This window comes from Dendropsophus ebraccatus, chromosome 4, assembly GCF_027789765.1.
Source record: "Dendropsophus ebraccatus isolate aDenEbr1 chromosome 4, aDenEbr1.pat, whole genome shotgun sequence".
NCBI lineage: Eukaryota > Metazoa > Chordata > Amphibia > Anura > Hylidae > Dendropsophus > Dendropsophus ebraccatus.
The window spans coordinates 113,243,943-113,269,983 of NC_091457.1; the positions used below are offsets into that span (position 1 = coordinate 113,243,943).

Sequence of the window (26,041 nt, forward strand, 5' to 3'; positions counted from 1 at the left end):
TTGAGTGTGTGAGTGTCAGTCAGTGTCTGTGTCAGTCTGTCAGTGTGTGTAAGTCAGTGTCAGTCTGTCAGTGTTAGTCAGTCAGTGTGTGTCAGTCAATGTCTGCCAGTCAGTGTCAGTCAGTCAGTGTCTGTGTCAGTTAGTGTTAATAATGTATGTTTGTGTATGTTAGTGGTGGCTCAAGTGATTGTGCATAGCGTGTGGATGATGGGTGCATAGTGGGTGAATGAGGGCCGCGTTGAGGCTATTTCGCTTGAGGGCCGGCAAAAAACTAGAGCCGGACTGCATGTTATTCAGGGGGATATCTCTGGATCAGCTGCACAGAACAATGTAAGCGATACATTATTCTGTTCAGCTTCCCTGTCACTAGTTTTGACTAGTTAATTGACTTCTGTGGTCTGGTCTATGGACAGCATTAACTGACATTCTGATTTGTTTTTAATACAATAAAATATATGTAAGGATTATCATACCTTTGCACCAGATTTTCCAGCAAGACCAATGGGTCCCTAATCAAATATAAAGCAAGATATTGAAGTTAGTAGCCTCATAACTATATCCTTACTCATTTGTCTTCTTCCTACAGTATATCTAAAAGTTCCATGTCCTTAAATTTTGTCACACTTACCCTATCCCCTGGTTCTCCTTTGGCTCCTGGCTGCCCGGGAGAGCCAAATCCTTCAGGACCCTGATCATACAAAAAGCAAAATTGTTTCACAGTCTTGATCTGGGACCATTATTCTGATGAATCAGTAGTGTACTAGGCACTCACTCTGTCGCCTTTCTCTCCTGCTTCACCTTTCGCACCTTTCGGACCTTCTGGCCCCTGTGCACCACGATCACCCTGTGGGAAGGACAGGAAAATAATAAATGTTATCATTGGAAGTGATTGTTGTAATTGCAAGAAAATGTTCATTGCAAGCAGGATGTTGTAACAAGCTACTTCAGTGGTTCCGTCAAAGTTGTTCTGCTACAAAGTTATCCACTTTATTGGCCTTTATTAGACCAGGGCACTTTACAAAACCAAAGCCATCTTATACCTCTTCATAAAATGCAGATATTAATAAGCAGTGAAAATGTCATGTGTAACCAATCCTAACTCTTCTGTAACACCTTCATCCCAAGTCCTCGAAATACTACATACAGTAACATATTCTGTATCCCCTCACCTTATCTCCTTTCATCCCAGCTGCAGTGGAGACCTGGAACACAAGCATACGTAATCTACATCATTACATGGATCTGATGTTTGCTACAGCTATATGGTAAGTAGGTAATTCACTTACAGATGTGCCAGGCGGGCCTGGAGGTCCTTGGTTACCCTGAAATTGATTAAAAAGTTTCCTATTATAATCATTATGAAGTACCAGAGCGCACCAATGCTAGATTGCTGTAATGCTGGTGGCGCATATAGGTGTAGCTCTACAGGGTATGAAGTTGCTGTTGTACCTTGGCCAAAGGATCATTGTTTTCCATATGAGGACCCCATATATAGTACATACAGTTAGGTTCAATAGTATTTGTACAGTGACCTAGGATTTGGCCTCTGTACATCGCCACGGTGGATTCGAAGCAAAATCATCAGTATATGAGTAAAGCGCTTTAAAGGAGTTTAACAAATATAACATATTAAATTGCAATCTTACAGAATCCGAGTATTTATTGATTTCTCAACTATAATTCAACAGAAAATAGGTTTCTCCACCAACCTTTTCTCCTTGTGTTCCTTGTGGTCCCTGTGGCCCCTGTTAGGAATAGGTTACAATTAATCTCTATGTGATTACAATGCTATAAGCGGCTATTAAATGGGGATACATGCTGGAATTTCTTCACATGGTTTGTACATGAGGAGGGAGATTCACGAACGCTGCGCCCCTGGTGTACGCCAGGAAGAAGGCGCAGATTCACCCCTTCTCCCTAGCGTACACCAGCCGTGTCCCCTGCTTACCTGATGGACCGTCAGGGGGCACGGGAAAGCGGGGATGAGGCATGGCCTCCTCCTGCGCCAGATTTACCATGATTTACCCCATGATTTACCCCCGCCGTACAGCAATCGCAGGTCAGCCCGATTTCACTAAGTGGCGTGTGCTTCATAGTGAATCCAACTGGGTAATTGGGAGCGGGGCCTAATTTATTCATGTCCCCCGAGATATCTACTGTGAGGCAGGATTTCCCAAACAGAGTGTGGTCACATAATAGGTAGAATGAAGAGTGGAGCAATAATATGATATTTAAAAGATTTTCCAAAAATCTGGAGACTTACCGTGAGTCCTGCTGGACCTGTCTGACCATTTTGTCCTGGATTTCCCTGCAATGTTAGAACACGATGAAACTCCCTTTATATGATATATGAGATGATGAAGTAAATATATATTGGCAAATTTCTGAGCTGAGGCTTAGAGTGGCCTATATGATAACTTAGTAAGTGCGCTGTATGATAAACTAGTAAAAGATCTTTTACTGACCTTAGGCCCTTGAAATCCTTGAGGACCACGATCTCCCTGTAGAAAAAAAACAAACAAAAAAACTATATATGCAGAACCTTTCAGTCTTAATACTATATTAAAATGTTCCGACCTATAATTCTACCTTATATATAGGGGCAGTATTATAATAGTTATGTGGGTGGTGAGATGTAGAGACCTGCACCGCTCCAGATATACACTGTGTGGAATGGGTCTGTGGAACGGTCTTGAGCCAGACAATAAATGTGGATACGGCTGCTGGGTGGGGGTGCAAACTACAGAGGCAAGGTATAACAAAGTTCAGGAATAGAAACACGTAGTAGCACTCACCCGTACTTCAGCTTAGCGACTTTATTGCATCCACAAGTTGCGGGGAGGGGAAGGGTTCAGGTGTGTTCGCGTCCTGGGACGGCCGTTTCGGGGATACGCCCCCTTTGTCGACCAGGTGACAAAGGGGGCGTATCCCCGAAACGGCCGTCCCAGGACGCGAACACACCTGAACCCTTCCCCTCCCCGCAACTTGTGGATGCAATAAAGTCGCTAAGCTGAAGTACGGGTGAGTGCTACTATGTGTTTCTATTCCTGAACATTATAATAGTTATGTTCTTGTGCATACAGTAAATGCAGTATTATAGAAGTTTTATTTTTGTACATAAGACGCAATATTTGGGTATGTTCCCACACAGTATATTTGCTCAGTACTTTGGTCAGTATTTTGCAACCATAGCCAGGAGTGGATTGAAAACACAGAAAGGCTCTGTTCACACACTGTTGAAATTGAGTGGATGGCCGCCATTTAATGGTAAATAACAGCCATTATTTTAAAACAATGTCCGTACATAGGGGGCTTCATTATAGTAGTTATACTCTTGTACATAGGAGGCAGTTTTATAGTAGTTATATTTCTGTATATAGGAGCAGTATTATAGTAGTTTTATTCCTGTATATAGGGGGCAGTATTATAGTAGTGATATTCTTGTACACAAGGGTCAGTATTATAGCAGTTATATTCTTGTACATATAGGGCAGTATTATAGTAGGTATATTCTTGTACATAGGGGGCAGTATTATAGTAGTGATATTCTTGTACACAAGGGTCAGTATTATAGCAGTTATATTCTTGTACATAGAGCATTGTATTATAGTAGTATTAGTCTTGTACATAGAGGGCAGTATTATAGTAGTTATGATCTTGTACGTAGGGTCAGTATTATAGTAGTTATATTCTTGTAAACAAGGGGCAGTATTATAGCAGTTATATTCTTGTACATGGAGGGCAGTATTATAGTAGTTATATTCTTGTACATAGAGGGTAGCATTATAGTATTTACGGTATAAGGTGAATTTGTTAGGTTCCAAACTGTTCATACTGTTAGATAGCTGTTAGGTCAAGGAGACACAAGTTACCTTTCATAAAACTGTCTGTGCTGCTAGAACATCCATATGAATGTCCCATTTATATCCCTCCTTAAATGAATGTCAGACTCAGCTTCTCGTATGGACATCTAAGGCTGGACTGACATCCTGTTTTGGCAGTACATCCCTAGTATACATGAGGATACTAACAAAAAATATGCTGATATATACCATGGCATTCCTGCTGTAAGCCTTTTCACTTTGATGAACTAACATAACCTACTATTGACTATTGTCAGTCTGCTTCCTTAATTTGTTCTTAATTTTTTATATTCAACATTGTTTCAAAGGAGGCAAAAGGTAGATTTGGCAATTTGTCACCTTTACTCCAGGTTCCCCATCCAGACCTGGTTGGCCACGGTCACCCTGTTATCAAAGCAAGGGATATAGTTATTACAGTAATAATGTCTGGAATTTAGCGATAAATTAAAAGACTTAAAGGGATATTCCCATTTCAGCAAATTACCCCCTTTCCACAGGTTGTGGTTATGTAGCAGATCTTTAAATCACAAAAATAGTAGAAGAAAGTGGAAGAGGAGAAGGAGAAAGTGATATTACAAGCGAAGCTGAAGGATTAAAAAAATGGCAGTTTTTTTCTGTTTACAGGTTTTATAGGAATAGAGCTGAGCTGCAATACCAGTCACAACCTACACACTGGAATAAAGTGATGATGTTTGTCATATCCTGGATATATTCACTCCCTGGAAAAATATTCATACTATTATGTTGTTGTCGCATTGGGTTAGTTAATCTGCATGAGATGCTAAATGAATTTCCTGTTGGCCTAAAGGCCCTATTCCACGGAACGATTATCGTTCATAAACTCGCTCCAATGACCGCTCGTTAACAATAATCGCTTTGTGGAAGAGGTGTAAACGAGCGAATGACAAAGGCAAAATCGTTATATTGTTGTTCAAAATAGTTTTTCCACATGTCGAAAAAAAATTGTTTCGTAAAATTAAAAATCTTTCATTTGTTCGTAAAAAGGTTAAAAAAAATAGGTGTGTCGTTATGGTCATGATCACCCCTGCGAACGTTTTAAACGACCATGTAACGACCGCAAAATAATCGTTACACTACATATATCGTTCACATTCCCACGTGTGTTATCGTTCGCTAAAAAAAATCGTTTAATGTTGTTAACGATCAATCGTTGAAGCGAGGTAATGAATGATAATCGGAATAGGGCCTTAAGTAGAAATCGGGTTTCAGCTCATCCACCAAGTGCCAGATGGCAGGAGCAGGTGACAGTGTTCTTGGAAGGTACCTGGCACCCTAGGGAGGGTGCCTAAAGACAGTATGTTGCTTAACTTTAACATAGGCCCCGGGCTGTTCACCAAGCCTGGGCCCCCCCCCACCCCACAGTAACTATGGCAGCACTAGCCTGGCGTTCATAGTACAGGACAGATGATGTCATGATGTCCTGATTTGTGCAAAATTGCCATAAAAAAACTGTGATTTTTTGCAAATCATGGCGGAAGTGTAGCCAGGAGACAGTACACCACTGAAAGTATAAGTCTTTTTGGGTGGTCATGGCTCAGGGTCGGGGTGGCGGCGGGGTGATGCGATGCGGCGCGGTCATCGGGCGGCGGCGGCGGGATGATGCAATGCGGCGGGGTGATGCGATGCGGCGCGGCGGGGTCATCGGTGGGGTGATGCGATGCGGCGGCGGGGTCATCGGGCGGCGGCGGCGGGGTGAAGCGATGCGGCGCTACCGGGCGGCGGCAGCTGATGTCCGGGTGCAGGGATCCCTTGGGTGGTGGCGGCGCGGCGTTCGGGCAGCGGGGGTGCCGGCGGGCTGTCAATCATCCGGAATCACGGGCACTTTCCTGATGTACATCAGGAAAGTGCCCGTGATTCCGGCGCCCCCATAGCCTTCTATGGGGGCGTCCGGGACGGAATTCCGGACAAAAATAGGACATGTCCTATTTTTTCCGGATATATTTTCCGGAATGGACACCCTTCCGGAAAAATCCGGAAGGGTGTCCGTGACCAATTAAAGTCTATGGGTCCGGAAATCCGTCCGGATTTCCTGATAGGAAATCCGGATGGTTTTTCCGGACGTGTGAAGGGGGCCTTAGCACTTACTTTTATTCCTTGCTCTCCTGGAGGTCCTCTAGGTCCCTACAGAAAAAATATAAATAGCAATACATCAGTAACATGATATCATAACCTCTACAATCTCTACATTGCTACTGCTGTCATTCTATAAAGAATTTTCATTTCAAAATAAATATTGGAACTCACTCGATCACCTGGATCTCCTGTCCTTCCTGCTGCACCTGGGAAACCTTCACCTGTTTCTCCCTGTAACACAATGGTTCACAATCAGGATACATATAAGGAATGATATTGGCCAATTTTCAGAGAAGGGTGCAAAGGTGGCAGTGGTATCCAGACCCTTATAAGATATAACGTATTTGATACATTGGTGGTATATTATAGGTGACCCTAGATTAGGTTTAATAGGTAGGACTAATTGTCTCCTCACTCACCTTATCACCTTTTGGGCCTTGTGGTCCTAGTAGTCCTCGAAGACCAGGTGATCCGTTTTGACCAGGTGGACCCTAGAGAGTAAGATTGGGTATTATGCCTAAATTATTTATCACATGATAGGCAAAATATGAATCTTCTCATATAAGTGCCCCACTTACTGGACTTCCCGGCTCTCCCTTACTGGCCACACCATTGACTAATCCTGGAGAACCCTGGAGAAGAGAGAAGTGACTTGTGATATGATTGTTTGGACAATGTCCTGGTATTATCATGATGTGTGATATTATTATGATATGTACCGCATACTGGAGAATATTTTAAGTATGTTCTATTGTTTAGCGTGGGCACCCACCATGAATGTATACTTATTAATGCAAAGTTCATTAACAGATATCATTACCTTCATCCATCATCTTCCGGCAGGGTTGAATGTAATAAAATAATGGTGTTATGAACTAGTTAGCATTATCACTTAGTTATCAGTTACTTTGGAGGCAGGAAAAGTGCCATCCTCTGCCATAATGCTTGGTGCAAGTGCCATCACCCTCCTTCCAATCATCGTTCTCATAAAATAACTTTATCATAATAATTTTATTATGTAGTCATGTGCAGGATTCATTTACTACAGTCGTCTCTATTACTAAGGAGACAATTCTCTTTTATGTTTCTATAGAACTAGAATCCCTTACTATACTGATCAGTCTGTGACCTCTAGTGGTCAGGTTGTAGAATTGCAATCTAGGACAATTTCATATTCTGCTAGACTTATTCTCGCATAGTTAAGATAGGAAGTGCACTTACTCTCTCACCTCGTTCTCCTTTTTCTCCCTAAAACAAAAAAGTCAAAAACCGATCACATGGTTCAGTATAGTCCAGTAAAAATTATTTTAAATATATATGACTGTCCCTTTAAGAACAATTTCAGCCTGAAATTAAAATTCTCACATTATTCCTCTTGTATATACATAGAGGACAGTGAGAGAGAAAGAGAGAGAAAATTACCTTTACTGACTGTCCTGAAACGCCTGGAGGTCCACTCGGTCCTTCTGGCCCAGGTTGTCCTGGGGCTCCTGGTAATCCTCTCTGCCCAGGGGTTCCAGGTTGACCAGGAACACCCTAGTAAAAAAAAAAGTAAAACCTCATAAAAGATCAGTGCACTATTCTATTTACTAGCTATACTGCCCCCAATATATAATTAAATATAAAATTGCATTATTATTAGGTCTTATACGTCATACACAGAGTGGTATAAGCAAATAGCAGTCTTCTCAGACACTGTAGCTACAGGTTGTTTTTCTGGAGGCAAGTGCAGAGCTTTCCTTCAAAATTAGTTTTTGAAGGTAATAATAAAATATTCAGACATTTAATATAATAAGTGCAATAAAAAAGAATCTATCTTAAAAGCACATAAAAATTGGTTTTGAACACTTTTTGAAAATATATTTTTTTCATTTTTGCTTTTTACCTATGGTCTTTAGTAAACATTTTACTTACTTTTGCTTTTACAGTATCTGCAATTTTCTGTGTGAGCTTGCAGTGTAAGAAGGTGACACCAGTATATAGATAAGACAGGATCATACTATTCACATTAGCCGATTGTCACAGCTTCCATCTTTCCATTCCTTGCACAGTGATGCCTGCACACATCATATACATGCCTAGAACACTCTCCCTAAGAACATCTCAATTTCTTATGTACCATGTAGCGGCTGTAAAGTATGTTAAATGAGGATTTTTAGGAATAGAAAACAGGCCTGCCAGTTTTGAAGACATAGGCTACGTTCACACAATGTTTTTTCAGCTCTGTTTAAAATTACGTCTTTTATTTTGAGTCTAAAATAACGGACGTCATTTAGCAGCCTTGCCTCCCCTTAGTGCAATGACTGGTGTTTGTACATTATTCTAGTTTGGGGTTACTAACTGGACTTTAGGTTGGCTTAATTGAAAAGTCCATTGAATTTAACAGTACAAACGGAGAAAGAACAGTGAAAAAAGAAAAACTGTGTGTTAACAACGCCGTAAAACGTCTGTTATTCAATGCATTGTGTGCACTGGACGTCCGTCTTCCCATTGACTTCAATGCATTGCCATTGCAGTCTGTTAAATCGCTGCAAAAATGGACGTTTTTTTAAATATGAAAATCGACCGCCTTTTCAATATTTTTGACGTTGTGTGAACATAGCCATAGACTGCCCCTGGACCACAGACTCTTTCTGGTATTGCAGTATTCAAGTAAATGGACATGTATGCCCACTGGGCCTCATTTAGTTAGTTAGTTTTTTTCATGCGTAAATTTGGAAAGTTTTTCACAGGACAAAACTAAAACCTGCCACCTGCCACACTAGAAGTGGCTGGTTTTTAGAATACAAAACCCATCAAACGACTGTTTGCTCGGTAAATCTGTTAGTTATGGTGGGTTTTAAAGGACAAACCCATCACACACCCACGACACGCCCACTTGGCAGGTTTTTAGACAAAAATCATGTGTTCATTCGGTTTTTGGACAAATTGTGTCACAACCCCTGGGTCACTAATAGGTTCCTTGCTTAGTCCTGTTGGCACTGAAGGTATTTTTTATGGGTTACCCATGCTCTCCTTTATTGTATTTTCAAGACTGGCCACAAGATGACGCCACTGAGTATTTCCAATATTATTTCCATATTGAAGGCAATGGAGGTTAATTTATTGTATATGTGATGTTTTGTATGTGAAGAGTATGATTACCAGACACATCCCATACTCCTAGCCTATTAAAGGCTTATTCTAGAACATTCCCACCAATGTGACGTCTAGTTGCTTCACCTATCCCCCACCAATGAGAGAAGGGGCCCAGTCTCTCTTATAATACCCCCTGCTAGTTCCTGGAGTAGGTGTAGCTTAGTAGCTGTAGTAGTGAGGAGTGGATGCTACAAGTTGTTTGCAAGTTCCTGTCAGCAGGAATCATACTCAAGTGCAAACCGCTTTATCTGAACTTGTACCAAAGTATAAGGCTGGGTTCATACTACGTATATTTCAGTCAGTATTGTGGTCCTCATATTGCAACCAAAACCAGGAGTGGATTAAAAACACAGAAAGGATCTGTTCACACAATGTTGAAATTGAGTGGAAGGCCGCCATATAACAGTAAATAACTGCCATTATTTCAATATAACAGCCGTTGTTTTAAAATTACAGCAAATATTTGCCATTAAATGGCGGCCATCCACTCAATTTCAACATCGTGTGAACAGATCCTTTCTGTGTTTTTAATCCACTCCTGGTTTTGGTTGCAATATGAGGACCACAATACTGACTGAAATATACGTAGTGTGAACCCAGCCTCGAACTGTATTGTTGTTTTAAAAGAGTTTCAAGTAAAGTATTCAAGTGGTTGAGTTCTCCTGGACTCTGTGATTACTCAAGTGAACCTATACACCACTGGGAACACCAGGGACAACACCTATAACCTTTTAATGGGCGAGTGTTTGGGATCTGGGGAGGGCATATACCACTCAGGTCTTGTAACGAGTGCTGCACCAGTACCGCAACACCTTCCCTTGCTAACAACAACTGGCTTGGGTTACCGCACATACAGTAACATTTTTTGTATTTATTGTACTTACAGGAGTTCCTGGTTCACCTCTTCGACCTGGTATCCCTCCTCCGCCGTTTATCACCTCCCCGGGGTCACCCTATGCAAAGATGATAATGTAAAAGAACAATTAGTAAAACAATAATGTAATGTTATGCAATGTATTATGTTATATATTGTCATTTGGTAAAGCAGCCATATGTGTAATGGATCTGCTGGTTTACCTACTTTAGGGGTATTTCCACCTGAGACTGTTATCCCCTATCCATAGTCCCTGCAACGCCTGGGCAGCCACCACAGCCTGCACTTTATTCATTCTCTATGGAGCTGTGAACATTTGTGAGCACTGAACCTGGAAACATTCAGGGCACTGATAGATCATGAATAGAGTGCAAGCTGTGGAGACTATGCAAGCACCGCCATTCATTTTGCAGAGAATTACTTTGCTGTTCTCAGGATCAGTCAGGGTGTGACGAGACCACCAGCAATTGGCTTGTTACTCCCTATTCTATGCATAGGGGATAGCAAGCGGAGATAAGAATACCTCGTTATTCCCATCTCAGCATTTATGGCATAGTCAAATGATATGCCATAAATGTCTGATAGATTCAGGTCCCCCCCCCAGGACCTATACCTGTCCACAGACTGAGGGACCCCTGGCCCCCTCTGGTCTGCTTGTAGCTTGTGGTTAGGAAGCCGACAACAGACAAGAGGGCTGTTCTAAGCATTCTGGATAACTTATCATTGACTTTATTGGAGACATGTCTTTTTCTATTCAGTGACTGAAGATTGAAAATAGTTCTCATCTGTCTTCCTACTAAGCTCCCCCTCTCTCCATATCTTTCAGTTCTGTGTATGATGCTTCCCTGTATCATGCATGGTCACATCACATGATACAGTTTTTATCACAATAAAAACTCCATCTCTGGAGGTTTTCATTCATTTCAGTGGAGACAGATGTCGGGTACAGACAGAGAGTGACTTTAAGGCTAGGTTCACACTATGTAACTGTGCGGCTGTATTTGCGGCTGTAATTGTGCTGCGGTATTTTTGGTGGTTCATGCGTACGCTGGAAAGTATACGATATACGGCTGCACAGTGCACACTATGTATAAATCTACGGCCCTATCGTAAACGGACCCGTAAAAAATGAACAAGACCATTGTTTACAGCTGGAAATGCGGCCGTGGATTGACAGGCGGTCCGTACGGAGTACTTCAAAAATAGCCGGCAATGATGCCGAATGCCGATGCCTCTAATAGTTAATATATTAAATTAATAAAACACATTTTCTTTGTAATAAAGTCCCTTTCATTGTTCAATAATTTAATTCTAATGAATCCATCATTGTGCAATTAAATATACTGTTAAAATAAATATATATATAAATAAATTATATATATATATTTATTTTTTGACAGTATATTTAATTGCACAATAATGGATTCGTTAGAATTAAATTATTAAACAACGAAACTAATTTTATTTCAACGAAAATGTGTTTTATTAATTAAATATTAATTAGTACAGGAAGCTCCAGTAAGCCGTTAATTCATATTGCCGGCAATAGAGCTTTCTGTACTAATCATCACTTTACTTTAATGAAAACATCAAATGTTTCTTCTAATTATGTTATCACAATAGCATTATTAGAAGAAACATTTAGAATTATATGTGCGCTCAGCTGATTGGCTGATCGGCCGAGCGCACATATAAAGCGCCAGTCCGCAGCACAGTGACTTCATTGTGCTGCGGACCAGCGAAGAGGACACATCGGGGTGAGTATAGAGCTCTCCCCACCCCCTCCCCAGCACTGCACCCCTCCCAGCAAGGAAGGGGGGTCAATTAACCCCTTCCTTGCTGGGATGGGTGCAGTCTGACATAAGTCTGGCCCCCAAGGGGTTAAGGGGGATACAATACATCCTCCCTTAACCCCTTGGGGGCCAGACTGTAAGCAGCGATCTGTAAAGATGCTGCATACTGTAAGGAGCACAACACCGCTCACAATGATGGGTGTTGTGCTCCTGTTTGTGTGTTTTTTGTGTGTTTCTCCCTTTTTGTTTTTCAGATATCGGTATCCTGGGGATTACGTCGGATTCCGTGGACTACGTCGATGACATTTGTTGTTTTTTTTTAATAAAATGGTCAATGAGGGGTGTGGGGGTGTTTTTATTTGAATAAAAAATTTTTTGTCTTGTCTTGTCTTTATTTCTTTACTTTATAGACTTAGTAGTGGAAGCCGTCTAATAGACGGAATCCATTACTAAGTTGGGGCCTAGTGTTAGCCGGTATAAAATGGCTAACACTAACCCCCCATTATTACCCCAGTACCCAATGCCACCAGGGGTACTGGGAAGAGCCGGGTGCCAGTGGTCCCGGAGCATCAAAATTGGCGCTCCTGGACCGGGCGGCAGCAGGCTGGTAAGATTTAGGCTGGGGAGGGCCTAAACCAATGGCTCTTCCCACCCTGGTGTTACCAGGCTGCTGTCGTTTGGTTTTTAACCCGGCTGGTTATAAAAATAGGGGGGACCCTATGCGTTTTTTTTAAATTATTTATTTATTTAAAAAAAAAACGCATAGGGTCCCCCCTATTTTTATAACCAGCCGGGTTAAAAACCAAACGACAGCAGCCTGGTAACACCAGGGTGGGAAGAGCCATTGGTTTAGGCCCTCCCCAGCCTAAATCTTACCAGCCTGCTGCAGCCCGGTCCAGGAGCGCCAATTTTGATGCTCCGGGACCACTGGCACCCGGCTCTTCCCAGTACCCCTGGTGGCATTGGGTACTGGGGTAATAATAGGGGGTTAGTGTTAGCCATTTTATACCGGCTAACACTAGGCCCCAACTTAGTAATGGATTCCGTCTATTAGACGGCTTCCACTACTAAGTCTATAAAGTAAAGAAATAAAGACAAGACACAAGTTAAAAAAATTTTTTATTCAAATAAAAACACCCTCACACCCCTCATTGACCATTTTATTAAAAAAACAACAACAAACAACCGCTGGTCATCGACGTAGTCCACGGAATCCAACGTAATCCCCAGGATATCGATATCTGAAAAACAAAAAGGGAGAAACACACAAAAAACACACAAACAGGAGCACAACACCCATCATTGTGAGCGGTGTTGTGCTCCTTACAGTATGCAGCATCTTTACAGATCGCTGCTTACAGTCTGGCCCCAAGGGGTTAAGGGAGGATGTATTGTATCCCCCTTAACCCCTTGGGGGCCAGACTTATGTCAGACTGCACCCATCGCCGCAAGGAAGGGGTTAAGTGACCCCCCTTCCTTGCTGGGAGGGGTGCAGTGCTGGGGAGGGGGTGGGGAGAGCTCTATACTCACCCCGATGTGTCCTCTTCGCTGGTCCGCAGCACAATGAAGTCACTGTGCTGCGGACCCGCTAATTATATGTGCACTGAGCCGATCAGCCAATCAGCTGAGCGCACATATAATTCTAAATGTTTCTTCTAATAATGCTATTGTGATAACATAATTAGAAGAAACATTTGATGTTTTAATTAAAGTGATGATTAGTACAGAAAGCTCTATTGCCGGCAATATGAATTAACGGCTTACTGGAGCTTCCTGTACTAATTAATATTTAATTAATAAAACACATTTTTGTTGAAATAAAATCAGTTTCGTTGTTCAATAATTTAATTTAAACAAATCCATCATTGTGCAATTAAATATACTGTCAAAAAATAAATGTATATATAAATATACATTTATTTATATATATATATTTATTTTAACAGTATATTTAATTGCAAAATGATGGAATCGTTTAAATTTAATTATTGAACAATGAAAGGAACTTTATTACAACGAAAATGTGTTTTATTAATTCAATATATTAAACATGAGAGACATCGGCATCGGCATACTGCAGAGGATCGCAAACCCCGGTAATAGCGATTCATGTAAACTAATTCCCTGCTTTCCCAGATGCATCCAGAGGTGTTTGCATCACTTTCTTAAGATTTTATTTGTTATTTTTAGTTGAACCAGATTTCCAAGTAAATGACCGTATGTTTTCAGCCGCATGTCTATTTTTTCCCACGGCCGTAGTTTCATCCGCACATTTACGGCCGCATAAAAAATACAGCCGCACAGTTACATAGTGTGAACTTAGCCTAAATATGGAAAATGAAGAAAAAAATTAAGAAGAAAAAAAAATGTATTTACAAGTGTGCAATGGAAGATTTTTTTTGTCTGGCACTTAAACTTACTGGCAATCCTCTCTCTCCTTTTGGACCAACTGGACCTGCAGGTCCGCGTTCCCCCTAAGTAATCAAAACATAAGTGAATGGATTAATGGTTGAGAGTACTAATGTAAAAGGACTCATATTTGCAAAGTGACCACTTACTGTTTCCCCTCTCTCTCCCTGAGCTCCTTTACTTCCCTAAAATAAAAAGAGAGGGCCTTTTCATCAATCAGGAGAAATCATACATGTACAGATCTATTGACGGTTTAAAAACATGCTTTATAGGGTAACTTACCAGGGTGCCAGGTGTGCCAGGATTACCAGGGCGACCGGGCGTTCCTGGGAGACCATCAGCTCCCGGCTCCCCCTATAAGAATACGTTATATATCTATTTAGCTGCTGCAAAGCTGGACATACTTTTACAATTCATAGTGGAATATTCTAGACAATATTAGAGGTAGGACAATTACAGATTTCTCTCTATCTATATATTTCGGCCTTGGCCAGATGATATATTGGCATTTCAGGTCAGGGGGTGATGGAGAAGGGGCAATGGAGCCATACCCTGTTTCCCTGAAAAAAACAGGGTCTTATATTAATTTTTGCTCCCAAAGATGCGCTAGGTCTTATTTTTACAGAATGTCTTATTTTTCCATGAAGAAAAATTTTCATGTTACACGCACAAGCAGGGACAGAGTGTACAGTATGGCGGCTCGTGGCCACTCCGTATACACTCCGGCCGGGATTACATAGGCTGCAATGTTACGTATATTTTCGTAATAAACACAGCCGTTGTTGCAGTCTGCAACAACGACCGTAGTTTTACGAAAATATACGTAGTGTGAACATAGCCTTAGGCTATCTTCACACAACATACTTTTTATAAAAAGAACGGCCATTTTTAATTTACACTACAGACGTTCTTTCCATAATACAATCATTTGCATTGAAGTAAATACAAACAACAATCATTGTTCACACAATGTAGCAAACAACGGCCATAGTTCGATAGAGCTGCAAAAATAATGAACTTTTCAATTTTTTTTCTGTCCATTGTTTCGCAAACAATGGCCATTGTTTTTAGTTGTTCACACATAGTACTTTTTTTTTTACCTGTCCTTTGCATTAAAGTCAATGAAATTTTATTACAGGACACACTCAAACGGGACAGCAGTCAATATTAAAGGGGTTATCCAGTGCTACAAAAACATGGCCACTTTCTTCCAAAGACAACCCAACTCGTGTTTCCAGCTTGGGTGGGTTTTTGCTGCTCAGTTCCATTGAAGTGAATGGAGCCTAATTTCAAACAGCACCTGAACTGGAGACAAGAGTCGTGTTGTCTCTGAAAGAAAGTGGCCATGTTTTTGTAGCACTGGATAACCCCTTTAAGCTAAAATAATGTTCCTATGGCTGATGTTGCAACGTCAGACGTAGGAATATGCTAAACACTCAAAAACATCTGACTTTCAAAACAACGGTCGTGTGTGAACATAGGCTTTGCACTATATAGATTTAGGCTTGTACTACACAGAGATTCCTGGACCCACAACCAGGGATTGCCTTGTCTGGGAGCTAAATGCCACAGCTAGACAACCAGGCTGCGCTTGGTGTTTTTTGGTTGTGCAGACAGGAATCGCCATGAAACCTTCGCTTTGTTTTGTTTATATTTTATGGGATTTATTTTGACTTTGTTTATTTCAAAATTTTAGAACTTTCTTCCTTGGAAAACAATAACGATTACACATAAAATTTAAAGGAGGACTCCAAGAAAAAGTTATACAATGTCCCTAATGAAGCTTGAGAGAATGGTGCATCACACAGGCATTTAAAAAACACAAAAAGAGAGAATTGCAGTGTCATGCTCCACCCCGTTGTCAGTGTCCTCAGAGCTGAATCTGGAAATGTTGGACAACAAATAAATGGGAGTGGCTCCACTTTAGGGTGTGGCTTAAAATAAAATGAGTGTGGCAAAATTACATTTAATTGATTTTATCAATATTTTGGTAACTTACAGTTTCTCCCTTTGGTCCTCTTGAGGCTGTACCCTCTCCAGGTGGGCCACGGGGACCAACTGGCCCCTGTGGACCAGGAGGACCTGGTCGACCCTATAATACAAAAAATATTTGTAATTTCCACCTACCGTAACACATTTTATTGATGTCAGTTACAGTGAAATGTCATTTCTTGAGTATTTTCTTAATACGTACTGGGCCTCCGGGTGTTCCATCTGACCCTGGACGGCCGGCACTTCCCTAAAAGCAGAATGCATCTTTAAATAAAAAAAATATCTAGACAATAAATTCTTGATCACAGTTATGAAGTTTTTTCTGTAACTTTAAATGCATTCAGGCCCTAGTAGGGTACTTACTGTGTCTCCTCTCTGACCTTTCTCACCCTAAATATGAAAAGAACATTTAATAATTATTCAATATGTAAGCAATTGAGCAAGGTGTCTGATACTGTTAAAAAGGATGTTGAGGTACTGTTAAAGTAGTCACTCTGGTGCTGTTAATGTTGGCACTACAGTGCTGTTAGAATAGATTTTCTGATGCTGTTAATATAGGCACTGTGAAAATGTTAATATAGTTCAATAGCACTATCTATAGGGATTCTCTTAAAGTGTAAACGAGGGTTACTATTACTGTTTATAAGGTTCTTTGGCAATATTAATAGGGGCACTCCCCCATAAGTAAGGTAGCACTTACAGTAGTACAAGTAGTGCTTAGAAGCACCACAGTACAAGTTAAATAAAGTTATATTTAAAGTGTAACTGTAAGGTTTTATCATGTATCACTGTGCACAACAGCAATTTTTCTAAATAACTTTCATTTTGACTTTGGTGCCTAAATACCTTAAAGGAGACGCAATTGTCCCCGCTCCTTGTAAATAGACTTCATCTCCATAGCATCTACAGGTCTTTTCAATTGTGCCTTTCTCACACACACTGTTCCCATGGCCCTCCTCTCTCAATAAGAAAGTATATGGTAATTTTGGGCCCAGGGCAGCCACCCAAAATGGATGTATTATAATCTGCCACTGACTGCTGCAACTCTGGGTTCAGCCTGACCCTCAGTTGTCTGTTGGAGCATCACACATTTTCATATCACTGTGTAGAACTGCTAGAGCTGCAATAGCCAAGCTTACTGTACCACATTGTCAGTTTGCAACCATCAAGTGTTTGTACCTCCTTGTGTAAAAGACATCTGTTCAGCCATTATGGTCTGTGACTATTTCTTTAAAGGGTAAACCTTTAATACCAGCCACCCCATAGAATTTTCGGCTCTGATTGCCAATGTTTATGGGGGCATTTTGGATGTCATTATAAGGGCATAGCCACATAGCCACACATAACCAGAGGTTTATAATTTTTTTATGGCATGCATTGAACCTTTTAGATAAAATTCTCCTTGGCAACAAATTCTGTCAGTGAACAATTATAATTAAAGTTATGTACAGACATACAGTATAGTTCAACTAATGCAATCATAATAATTATAATCAATGATAGGTGGCTATACCTTTCATTAGATACATTTGTTTTTATTTTTTATTTTAAGCTTTCAAACTATTAAAGGGGTTATCCAGGTAACAAAAACAATATTCTAAACTATTCCCCTTCCCAATACCACCCTGTGTCTTATATACATGTATAACCTATCTTGCACCCTTTCCCTGTTTTTTTTCTCATAGTTATCCACTTCGGACATCTAGAATCATTTTTTTCTATGTCCACTCTGACAACGGCCTACTTGCTCTTCCCCCTTCCTTTGTAGACACAGGACATGTGATCTCCTCTCTGGGGGCCAGGATAGCTGTCTATTGACTTGGAGACATTATCAGCATCATCTCCATGCACATGTGCTGCTTCCATAGACTTACATGTGTCCTTGAGCCTAGGTTTCTGTAATATGAAAAGTTATAGTTCTATCTCTGCTTTCTGTCAGTGAATGCCGGCATATGTGTCTTTGTGTCACAGCTCTGTATATTGTAAATGTTACACCCCCACTCCCCATTATGTAACAGATAGCTACGCCATGTGCACGTCAGCTCTGCTACATGATCAGCTAGTATGGAATACATATTGGGGTGATGTGATGCAAAATCAGAAAAAAAAACAGTCCTGTGTTTACTTTGCAATAGTAATAACAGCAGTGGGCAGGAAAGAAAGCTAAGGGGGCGAGTACACAAATGGACCAATCAGGGAGATGCATCACGGGAAATGTAGTTTCCTATCTTGGTTATAGATCGGCTTTTAGAAAAATATGTAACTCAGGAATGGCAGTAGCTAGAAAGACAGGAGATTGCTCAAAATACTAAGGGGGACTTGGTGAGTAAGAGCAGTTAGCATTTAATTTTTTAGCTCTTAGGTGGAAAACCTATTTGTGTTGTGTTATATAGCCATAGTAATAATTGTATTGTAATTATGTGGACAATATTTAATTTACCATCATATTCACGATACTTACCGGTGGGCACTGCACTGTACAACGCTCCTAAGCAACACAAAAAAAGAATCACTCAGCAGCAGAAGTTTTACAGTTCATCGATTTTAGACTAAATCTAGACTATAACAGTGCGGCGAAGTAACAACGATCTGATCAGTCACAAATGTGGATGCCCATGTCTCTGGAGGTTCACAGCACTAGGCATATATGACATCAAGTAATGATTGCGGCTACAGGGATATTTCTGCACTTTGTGTCACTTTTCAAAAAAACATAGAAGACTGTTGGCAGGAAAAGACCACTTGGTCCATCTAGTCCTCCCTTATATTATTTCCTTTATTATTATTTTTTAGCATAGAGATATGTTTATACCAGCAGGTATAAATTCACTGACTTACTTCAGCTTGGGTAACAGTACATATTGCCTCTGCTAAAGGATCCACGAGGCTGTTCATGTTTGCAGATTCCGAGGTATAGAAGACGTTTCGGTCATTCTGACCAGAGACTATTCTACGTAGCTGTTCCTGGTCAGCTTCATTTGTTCCCACTGCTAAAACCCGAATACCTAGAGAAAGGCAAAGAGGTGACTTTAGGATGTTCTAAAACCACATGACCTATTATCCTCAACCTGTTAGTTTTAAGCTTTAAGCCTGTGATCTTTTGCATATAGGTATATGTAGAGGTCTGTACTGTATGCTCAGTGTATAGCTACAAACTCCACTATTATACCAGTATATATGTGTAACACCTTCCTGTAACCATGGGTGATAACGCTTTTCCTTCACATTGTAAAGAGACCAATCTTCCTAGGGCCTCATCTGGTACCCATCAATGGAAACTTTTTAATTCAGTACCTGATAATACATGCAACATGATGATACACATATTATTTACCTGAAGTTTTGATGGCATTTGCTGCCTGGAGAACATCATCTGTTGATGGAGTATCTGCAAGGACTACCAGAACACCGGGAACATTCCTTCTTCTGCCGTAGGCTGGAGTGAATAAATAGTTCCTTGCAAAATCTATGGCACCACCTAAAGAACAGCAAATGTAGTATGTAATTATGGCCATATTGATGGGGGGAGTTAAGGCTAAAGAAAGTGCAGATCTTCCATCATACATTATATACAGTACATATTTTAAGCTACACGATATTCCTGCTCTGATCTGAAGTCACAGCTTATATTATACTCCAGAGCTGGACACACTCCAAACAAGTTACCTAAACTTGTATATGCTGCATTGTATTCTGGGACTGATAGTTTTATTCTTCATCTATAAATTGTTTGGCATAAAACTAAATATACTTAATGGCAAATCAACAGAACAAGCTGTATAGTCAGCAAAATTGGAGAATACCTGATCAGTGGATGTCAGGAGTTTAATGGAGCAGCAGTGCACATGTCTGACCACTGCTCCTATCAACTAGGGGCACACAGGACCCCTGTTATTATTATTAGTTGTGGTCCCAGTAACTGTTTCCCATCAGAGATAGTCATCACCTATCCATACATATTTCACCCCCCACACATACACACACAATCTGGAGAACAGACACCTCGGTGTTCTGTTAGGAAGGAGCAATGGGCTGGGCATGCGCCACTGTTCTATTAATTCTCGATGCGTGAGAATAGTGTATATCTGTGTAAGGCTATGTTCACACTGCGTATGAATCCGTCCGTAGTGCAAACAGCGAATATACGCACGTAGTTTTGAGGTTGATGCGTTCGCTTGAAAGTATACGATATTCGCCCGTACAGTGCACACTACGTATGAGCTTACGGCCGGATCGTATACAGCGCCGTGAAAAATGAACAAGACCATTGTTTGAGGACGGAAATGTTGAAACTCACGGCCGTGGATTTCCATGCGGTCCCGTACGGAGTACTTATTTCAGCCAAATTGAACTTGATTTTTCGATCCAAAAGGTTCTGTGTGGTTTACGGGGCTGGGCGAAGATTTCCAAGTAAATCACCTGCCTCAGATCGCTTCGAAACAAGCTAGTAAAGCATAACTGTACAACGGGCGTATGTTCGCGGTTCGTACGCATCCGGACGGATGTCTATTTTTCCCACGCCCCTAGTTTCAGCCGCACATGTACGGCGGCGTACGATCTACGGACGGATTCATACGCAATGTGAACATAGCCCAAAGCTGTTTCTTCTAGGTCCTATATAGAATGAATAAAGCGATGGCGTGCATGTGCAACCCACTAATCTACATTCTAAAGTGAAACCAAAGTCTCTGTTCTTGAGATCACAAGGGGTCCCAGTGGTTGGACCCCCCTTAATTAGCTAGTTATGCCCTAACTAACTAGATAATGTTCTCAGATGGAAATACCCCATTTAAAGTGTAACTCTAATTTGTAAAAAATTCTGATATGTCATAGAGACAAGTCAGAAGTGCATATCCTTGGGGATCTGGGTGCTGAGACCCCTGCAATAGCTAGAACGAAAGGGCAGATATGCTGAATAGCGTGCGCACTGCTCCTTTATCTCTGCTATAACTGCAGTCTACTGAATTATAATGGAGCCTATAGAACTTCTAGACGGAAGTTCAATAGGCTTCCTTTATTATTCTGTAGACTGCTTGTATTAGCAATCTACAGAATTCATCTCCATATAGCAGAGATGAAGGGGCTGAGCATACGCTGCTGAGCGCTTCTGCCCCTATATTCTAGCGATCAGCGGGGGTCTTAGCACCCGGACCTAAAATGGTACGCATTTCTGAGATTGTGATTTCTGATAATGGTGCTTCTGATATTATATGAAATTAAACTCAGAACAGAAAGTATATAATGATCAACGGTAGATTTGGCCTGGGTGTCCATGCCATGATTCTGGATTTTTATATCACTAACTTATCAACTGGAAGCATGCAGACTTCAGCACTTCTACCTCTAGACAGTGGTCCATTAAAGTAAAGCTGTCTGCTGGAATTCATGTTCCAAATTGCTGACACTATTAGACACCAGTTTGGTCAAGAAGACACATGGTACCTTTCATATATCTGTCTGTGCTTCCAGAATGTAGAAACAATGCTTTCATTTTCTGGTGTGTCAAACAGACTTTCCCAAATCCATGAAATACTGAGGGCTGTAATGTCTCTATTTTCCCCTTCCCATCCTTGGGAGGGGGAGCGAGAAGGAGTGAGGAGAAGCGAGGAGGCTTACAAGTCTCAGCACTTGGGAAAACACCTTTGACACTTTGCACTGGAAAATAAATGCATTTCTTTATGTTCTGAAAGCACAGACATATATAAAAGATACCCAGGGCTGTTTATTGCTCAAGCAGCAGATTTGTAGAAGCTGCAGATTTTATGGAGTGGCCATAAATTATAGTGTCTGCTATACACCACTGACTTCTTTGACCCCATGACCTGCAAATGATAGCTGGACATAGTCGTAGAATGCAAGGAAGTCAGGACTGCAAACACTTTGTAGGCACTGTTATAGTTAGAAAAAAATATATAGTATGGTACCGTGTTAGCCAGGAAAATCCATATCGTAAATACTTGCAATCAAAGTAATTTTTGTTGGCCAATAAAGGTATCACTCCTAAAATACTTTGATTACAAGCATTTACCACAATATAGGTACTGTTATATGCTTCACACATCACTAAACTACAAGTGATCACTACCACTATAAATGGAGCACAAGGTGTAATTGTAGTATGACCATGAATAAGATCACCAGGAGTAGTCACAATGCATTGACTCCTGTATATGTCAGGTGACTTTATTCTTGAAGAAGCAATAAAGATTGGAAAATTCTACACGCACTCAGAAACTTTTAAACTTTTTCTGTCTTATCCTCACCAAGGATGGAAGATCGAGCAGGGTGATTTATGGTGGAGCTGGATTGTGTATGCATTTATGGTTATAAGCTGCAGGTTTTCTGCACACCTGGCTTACTTACTTAATTTTCAATAAGCTTGGGGAAAGTGGGGGTCAATGGGTGGTGTGTGCACAGGGAGAGCACCATTTCAGGTTTCACCTCAGGCAGCAGAAAACCAAGAATCGGCCCTGAAGGTACAATGTGTCTCCTTTTTTCCAACAGCTATCTACCAGTTTTAGCACTTAGGAACATGAGTTGCAGCTGATAGATTCCTTTTAAATTGCTTGCTATACATTATCGACAATTTCCAACACTCTGCTAAAAACACTCTCCAAGAAGACAGATATCTGAATGAGATGTTAAACAGTTACATTATTTTGGCCACATTACCAATAGCGGTCCCACTAGGATCAGAGAATGGGATGTTTTCAATTTGTTGCACAACTGACCGCAGCTCGCTGGAACGGTTCAACAAGACTGAGGGACGCTGGCGGAAACTGTAGGCTCCAATTGAGATCTGAAATGACGAAATGGCTACATAGATTTGGATAGGCATAGCTATAGGGAGTGCAGATGTCACAGTTGTAACCTAGCTCTGGTGCCTGAGGGGTCCTAATGGTTCCTCTGCTATTTAACAGTACAGCAGAATCAAGTAGTTCAATATACAGTACATCTCTGCAATACCCTGCTGTTTTCAGTAGGAGCTGCCATGTTATATTGCAAGTCATCAAGAAGTTAAAGGAAATCCTGTGCAAGCAACATGTTAGACTCAAACTTGCCAAAGTTAAACTTGTTATCTAGTCTAGAGTCTTGCTAATCTAGAGTTGTTGATGACCATGTGTGCCACCTGTCAGTCAGAAGTACCTGTGTAGCATCAGGTCCCAGCGGCCCCACTGAAGATACCGCCTGCGAGAGGAATCTTTTAATGGCCTCTTCGTTGAACTGATTATCCTGAGTTGTGTGCACCATGAATACAATGTCTGTTCTACCAGTCCCACAGGCTGAGAAGGAAAAAGTTGTGCAATTAAGGATCTATTCTATGACGCCATATAAACATACTCCGATACTGGTATCAGATGAAACTGACCAGTGTTGGCCAAGACTGACACAGCTTCACTCTCTCTGTTCCCGGACAGAGAGGCCACACGGAACTGATAACGGGCACCAGCTTGAAGGTTGTCAAGGTCATAGTACCTTACATCTCCAGACACCACACGACTTGATTCAGGTCCACCTTTAAAATAAGGAAATAAGTGCATTATAATACTATAAACATATCTGAAGATAGTTTGTAAATTGTAAGCCCTCATAGACAGGGTCCTTTCTGCCTATGTACAAGTCTGTCATTTACCATTTTATGCCGTTATGTTACATTCTATTTGTGTACATTCTGTATGTTAGCCCCTTATCACATGTACATCGCTCTGGAATCATGGGAATATAAAGAGTAAGCCATGACCTATAAAGTAATAGGATGTACCAACTATGAATTAGGATGTGAACTAGCATGGGTCAATATGGTGCTTACCATCCACCCGTCTCCAGTAGATACGATATCCGGTGCTTCCAGCAACTGACAACCAGTTAAGTCTCACTCTTTGACGTGTTACATCTGTTACCCTTAGGTCTCTTACAGGACCTACTGGAAAATCCGCTAGAAACAAGCAAGTAAAATATTTTTACACTATACAAAAAGGTGATTTCATGTCAAAATAGGTGGAGTTGTAATTAACATAATGAAAAAGGTTAAACTAGAAAGAGTCACGCAACTGTCTTAGAGGGAACAACTGGGGTATTTGTCATAGGTGCTGGCTGCCAGGGGAAGCACCACAAAGCCACTTTGCCTTCGGCTGTGTGTTAAGACGCAGGGTATGGGCAATAAATTAAACCTTTTGCCATGGGGAAAAGAAAGCTTGTGGTGGCTTTGGGCCATGAATATCTCAAAGGTGGAACCTACTGCGGGATAAGCTACCTTCTACTCTGCAAGGTATGGAAAGCCAGTGTTGGGGAGACCAAGCCAATTTTATGGTTATACCAGGAAGGGGATCCTCATTTTTTTATTATAGAATCTCCCCCCCGCAACTCCGCAACCAAGGCCCTGTACATACATCCCCTATGTTGTGTCTATAAACTATTCCCTGGCTGTTTGGACTGAAGGTAGAACCTACCAATCTATTACGGGAAGGACTAGGGTCTCAAAATGACAGGAATAAAGTGGATGCAGGTAATGCTAGCAAGACAAGGATTTCACAGTGGCACTGTAGGTTACTTACGTGTTTTAACAGTCTCAGACACCGGTTCCCCCTGCCGATTGCCCACCAGTGCAGTGACCTTTACAACATATCGTATGCCTGGCTCCAAGTTCACCAGCTCAAATGAGTTGGTATTACCCGGCACCTCTCTAGTTTGTTCAGGACCACCTACAAAAACAACATATATCATCAGGTCATCTCTGAGCTGCTGAATATAATATAAGTATTTTTTTTTTACTCGGTTTTATAAACTTATAGAATCAGAGAATCATGTCATTGTGTACAGAGAAAAACATTGACAGATGCCAACATGGCATAATAGAATAGCAACATACAACATAATCATGTATAAAAAGAAAACAAGAAAAAACAAAGCAAATAAGCATGAACAGTACATCATATACATCAGTATACTGCTCTGCAATACGTTATACAGTCAATTCTCCATGTGTGTAACAAACATACATACCATTTAAGAATACGCAACAACAATCCACTATTGTAATGAAGGAATGGAAGATGCAGATATATTTTATAGTATTTGGACACTTTCTGTGCATGCATAATACTTGTTCATATGTACTACATTATTTACTAAATTTTTCCTCATTTCAAGTGAGGGAGGTCTTGGAACAATCCATTTCATAGCAATGGCCTTTCTAGCTAAGAATAAGATCAATATAAGTATTTTTACTGTTTTCTCCAGGACCACATGTGCACATGATACTATAGATGTATAGAGACTTGCATTGATGCCATGCAAGACAGGTGCCACTTCAATACAGGTGCAGCCCCTCAATATCATGTAGCGACATGTGACTGGGCTTTCAGTTTTCCATGTATCCCTGTGACATCCTATGATTTTACCACCTATATATTAACTGTGACATTGCAATGTAAGCTTATTATGGCAGCTTTAAAAAGAAATAAGACATCATACCGCTCTCAGGGCTCCAGGAGACTTTATAAGCTGTAGCTCCTTGAACCCCAACCCATGTCACTCTTATAATATTCTGGCTCTCAAATATCCGCAGACTTGTCACAGCTCCAACCTCCTGCCGAGCTGCGAGGGAATGGGAAGAAAGCATAACATATTAGTGGATTACAAAGATATCCAGAAAAAATTTTAATTATGGAGGAATTTATCAATTCTTTCTGTCCTTGCACCATCTTTCTTTAAGACTCTCTGTCCTTTGTTTAGACATATTTTTTATTCTGTTGTACTGCATATAATAAATCTGTTCTAATGTCCAAAATTTAACAAGGAATCAACCTTTCACCGGATGATAAATGTGTCTGAAATGCTGATCCTTTAATTCTGACCTGCAAAAAATAATCTGCCAT

General features: G+C 40.8%; 1 protein-coding gene across 1 annotated transcript in view; it reads right to left on the reverse strand.

Moving 5' to 3' along the window:
* The window catches only part of COL7A1 (collagen type VII alpha 1 chain), a 131,959-nt gene that overhangs the window by 51,016 nt on the left and 54,902 nt on the right, over positions 1-26,041 (reverse strand). The window contains exons 21-49 of the mRNA XM_069967921.1: positions 25,638-25,760; positions 24,719-24,865; positions 23,974-24,099; positions 23,533-23,679; positions 23,310-23,446; positions 22,836-22,962; positions 19,498-19,641; positions 19,002-19,168; positions 16,527-16,553; positions 16,366-16,410; positions 16,171-16,263; positions 14,321-14,356; positions 14,183-14,236; positions 9,980-10,048; positions 7,380-7,493; positions 7,179-7,205; positions 6,536-6,589; positions 6,377-6,448; positions 6,129-6,188; positions 5,970-6,005; positions 4,203-4,247; positions 2,466-2,501; positions 2,264-2,308; positions 1,710-1,745; positions 1,287-1,322; positions 1,170-1,202; positions 773-844; positions 629-688; positions 474-509 (exon numbers count right to left, since the gene is read on the reverse strand). Of these exons, the coding sequence (XP_069824022.1) occupies positions 474-509; positions 629-688; positions 773-844; positions 1,170-1,202; positions 1,287-1,322; positions 1,710-1,745; positions 2,264-2,308; positions 2,466-2,501; positions 4,203-4,247; positions 5,970-6,005; positions 6,129-6,188; positions 6,377-6,448; positions 6,536-6,589; positions 7,179-7,205; positions 7,380-7,493; positions 9,980-10,048; positions 14,183-14,236; positions 14,321-14,356; positions 16,171-16,263; positions 16,366-16,410; positions 16,527-16,553; positions 19,002-19,168; positions 19,498-19,641; positions 22,836-22,962; positions 23,310-23,446; positions 23,533-23,679; positions 23,974-24,099; positions 24,719-24,865; positions 25,638-25,760 (2,204 nt within the window). The remainder of the gene's footprint in view (positions 1-473; positions 510-628; positions 689-772; positions 845-1,169; positions 1,203-1,286; positions 1,323-1,709; positions 1,746-2,263; positions 2,309-2,465; positions 2,502-4,202; positions 4,248-5,969; positions 6,006-6,128; positions 6,189-6,376; positions 6,449-6,535; positions 6,590-7,178; positions 7,206-7,379; positions 7,494-9,979; positions 10,049-14,182; positions 14,237-14,320; positions 14,357-16,170; positions 16,264-16,365; positions 16,411-16,526; positions 16,554-19,001; positions 19,169-19,497; positions 19,642-22,835; positions 22,963-23,309; positions 23,447-23,532; positions 23,680-23,973; positions 24,100-24,718; positions 24,866-25,637; positions 25,761-26,041) is intronic.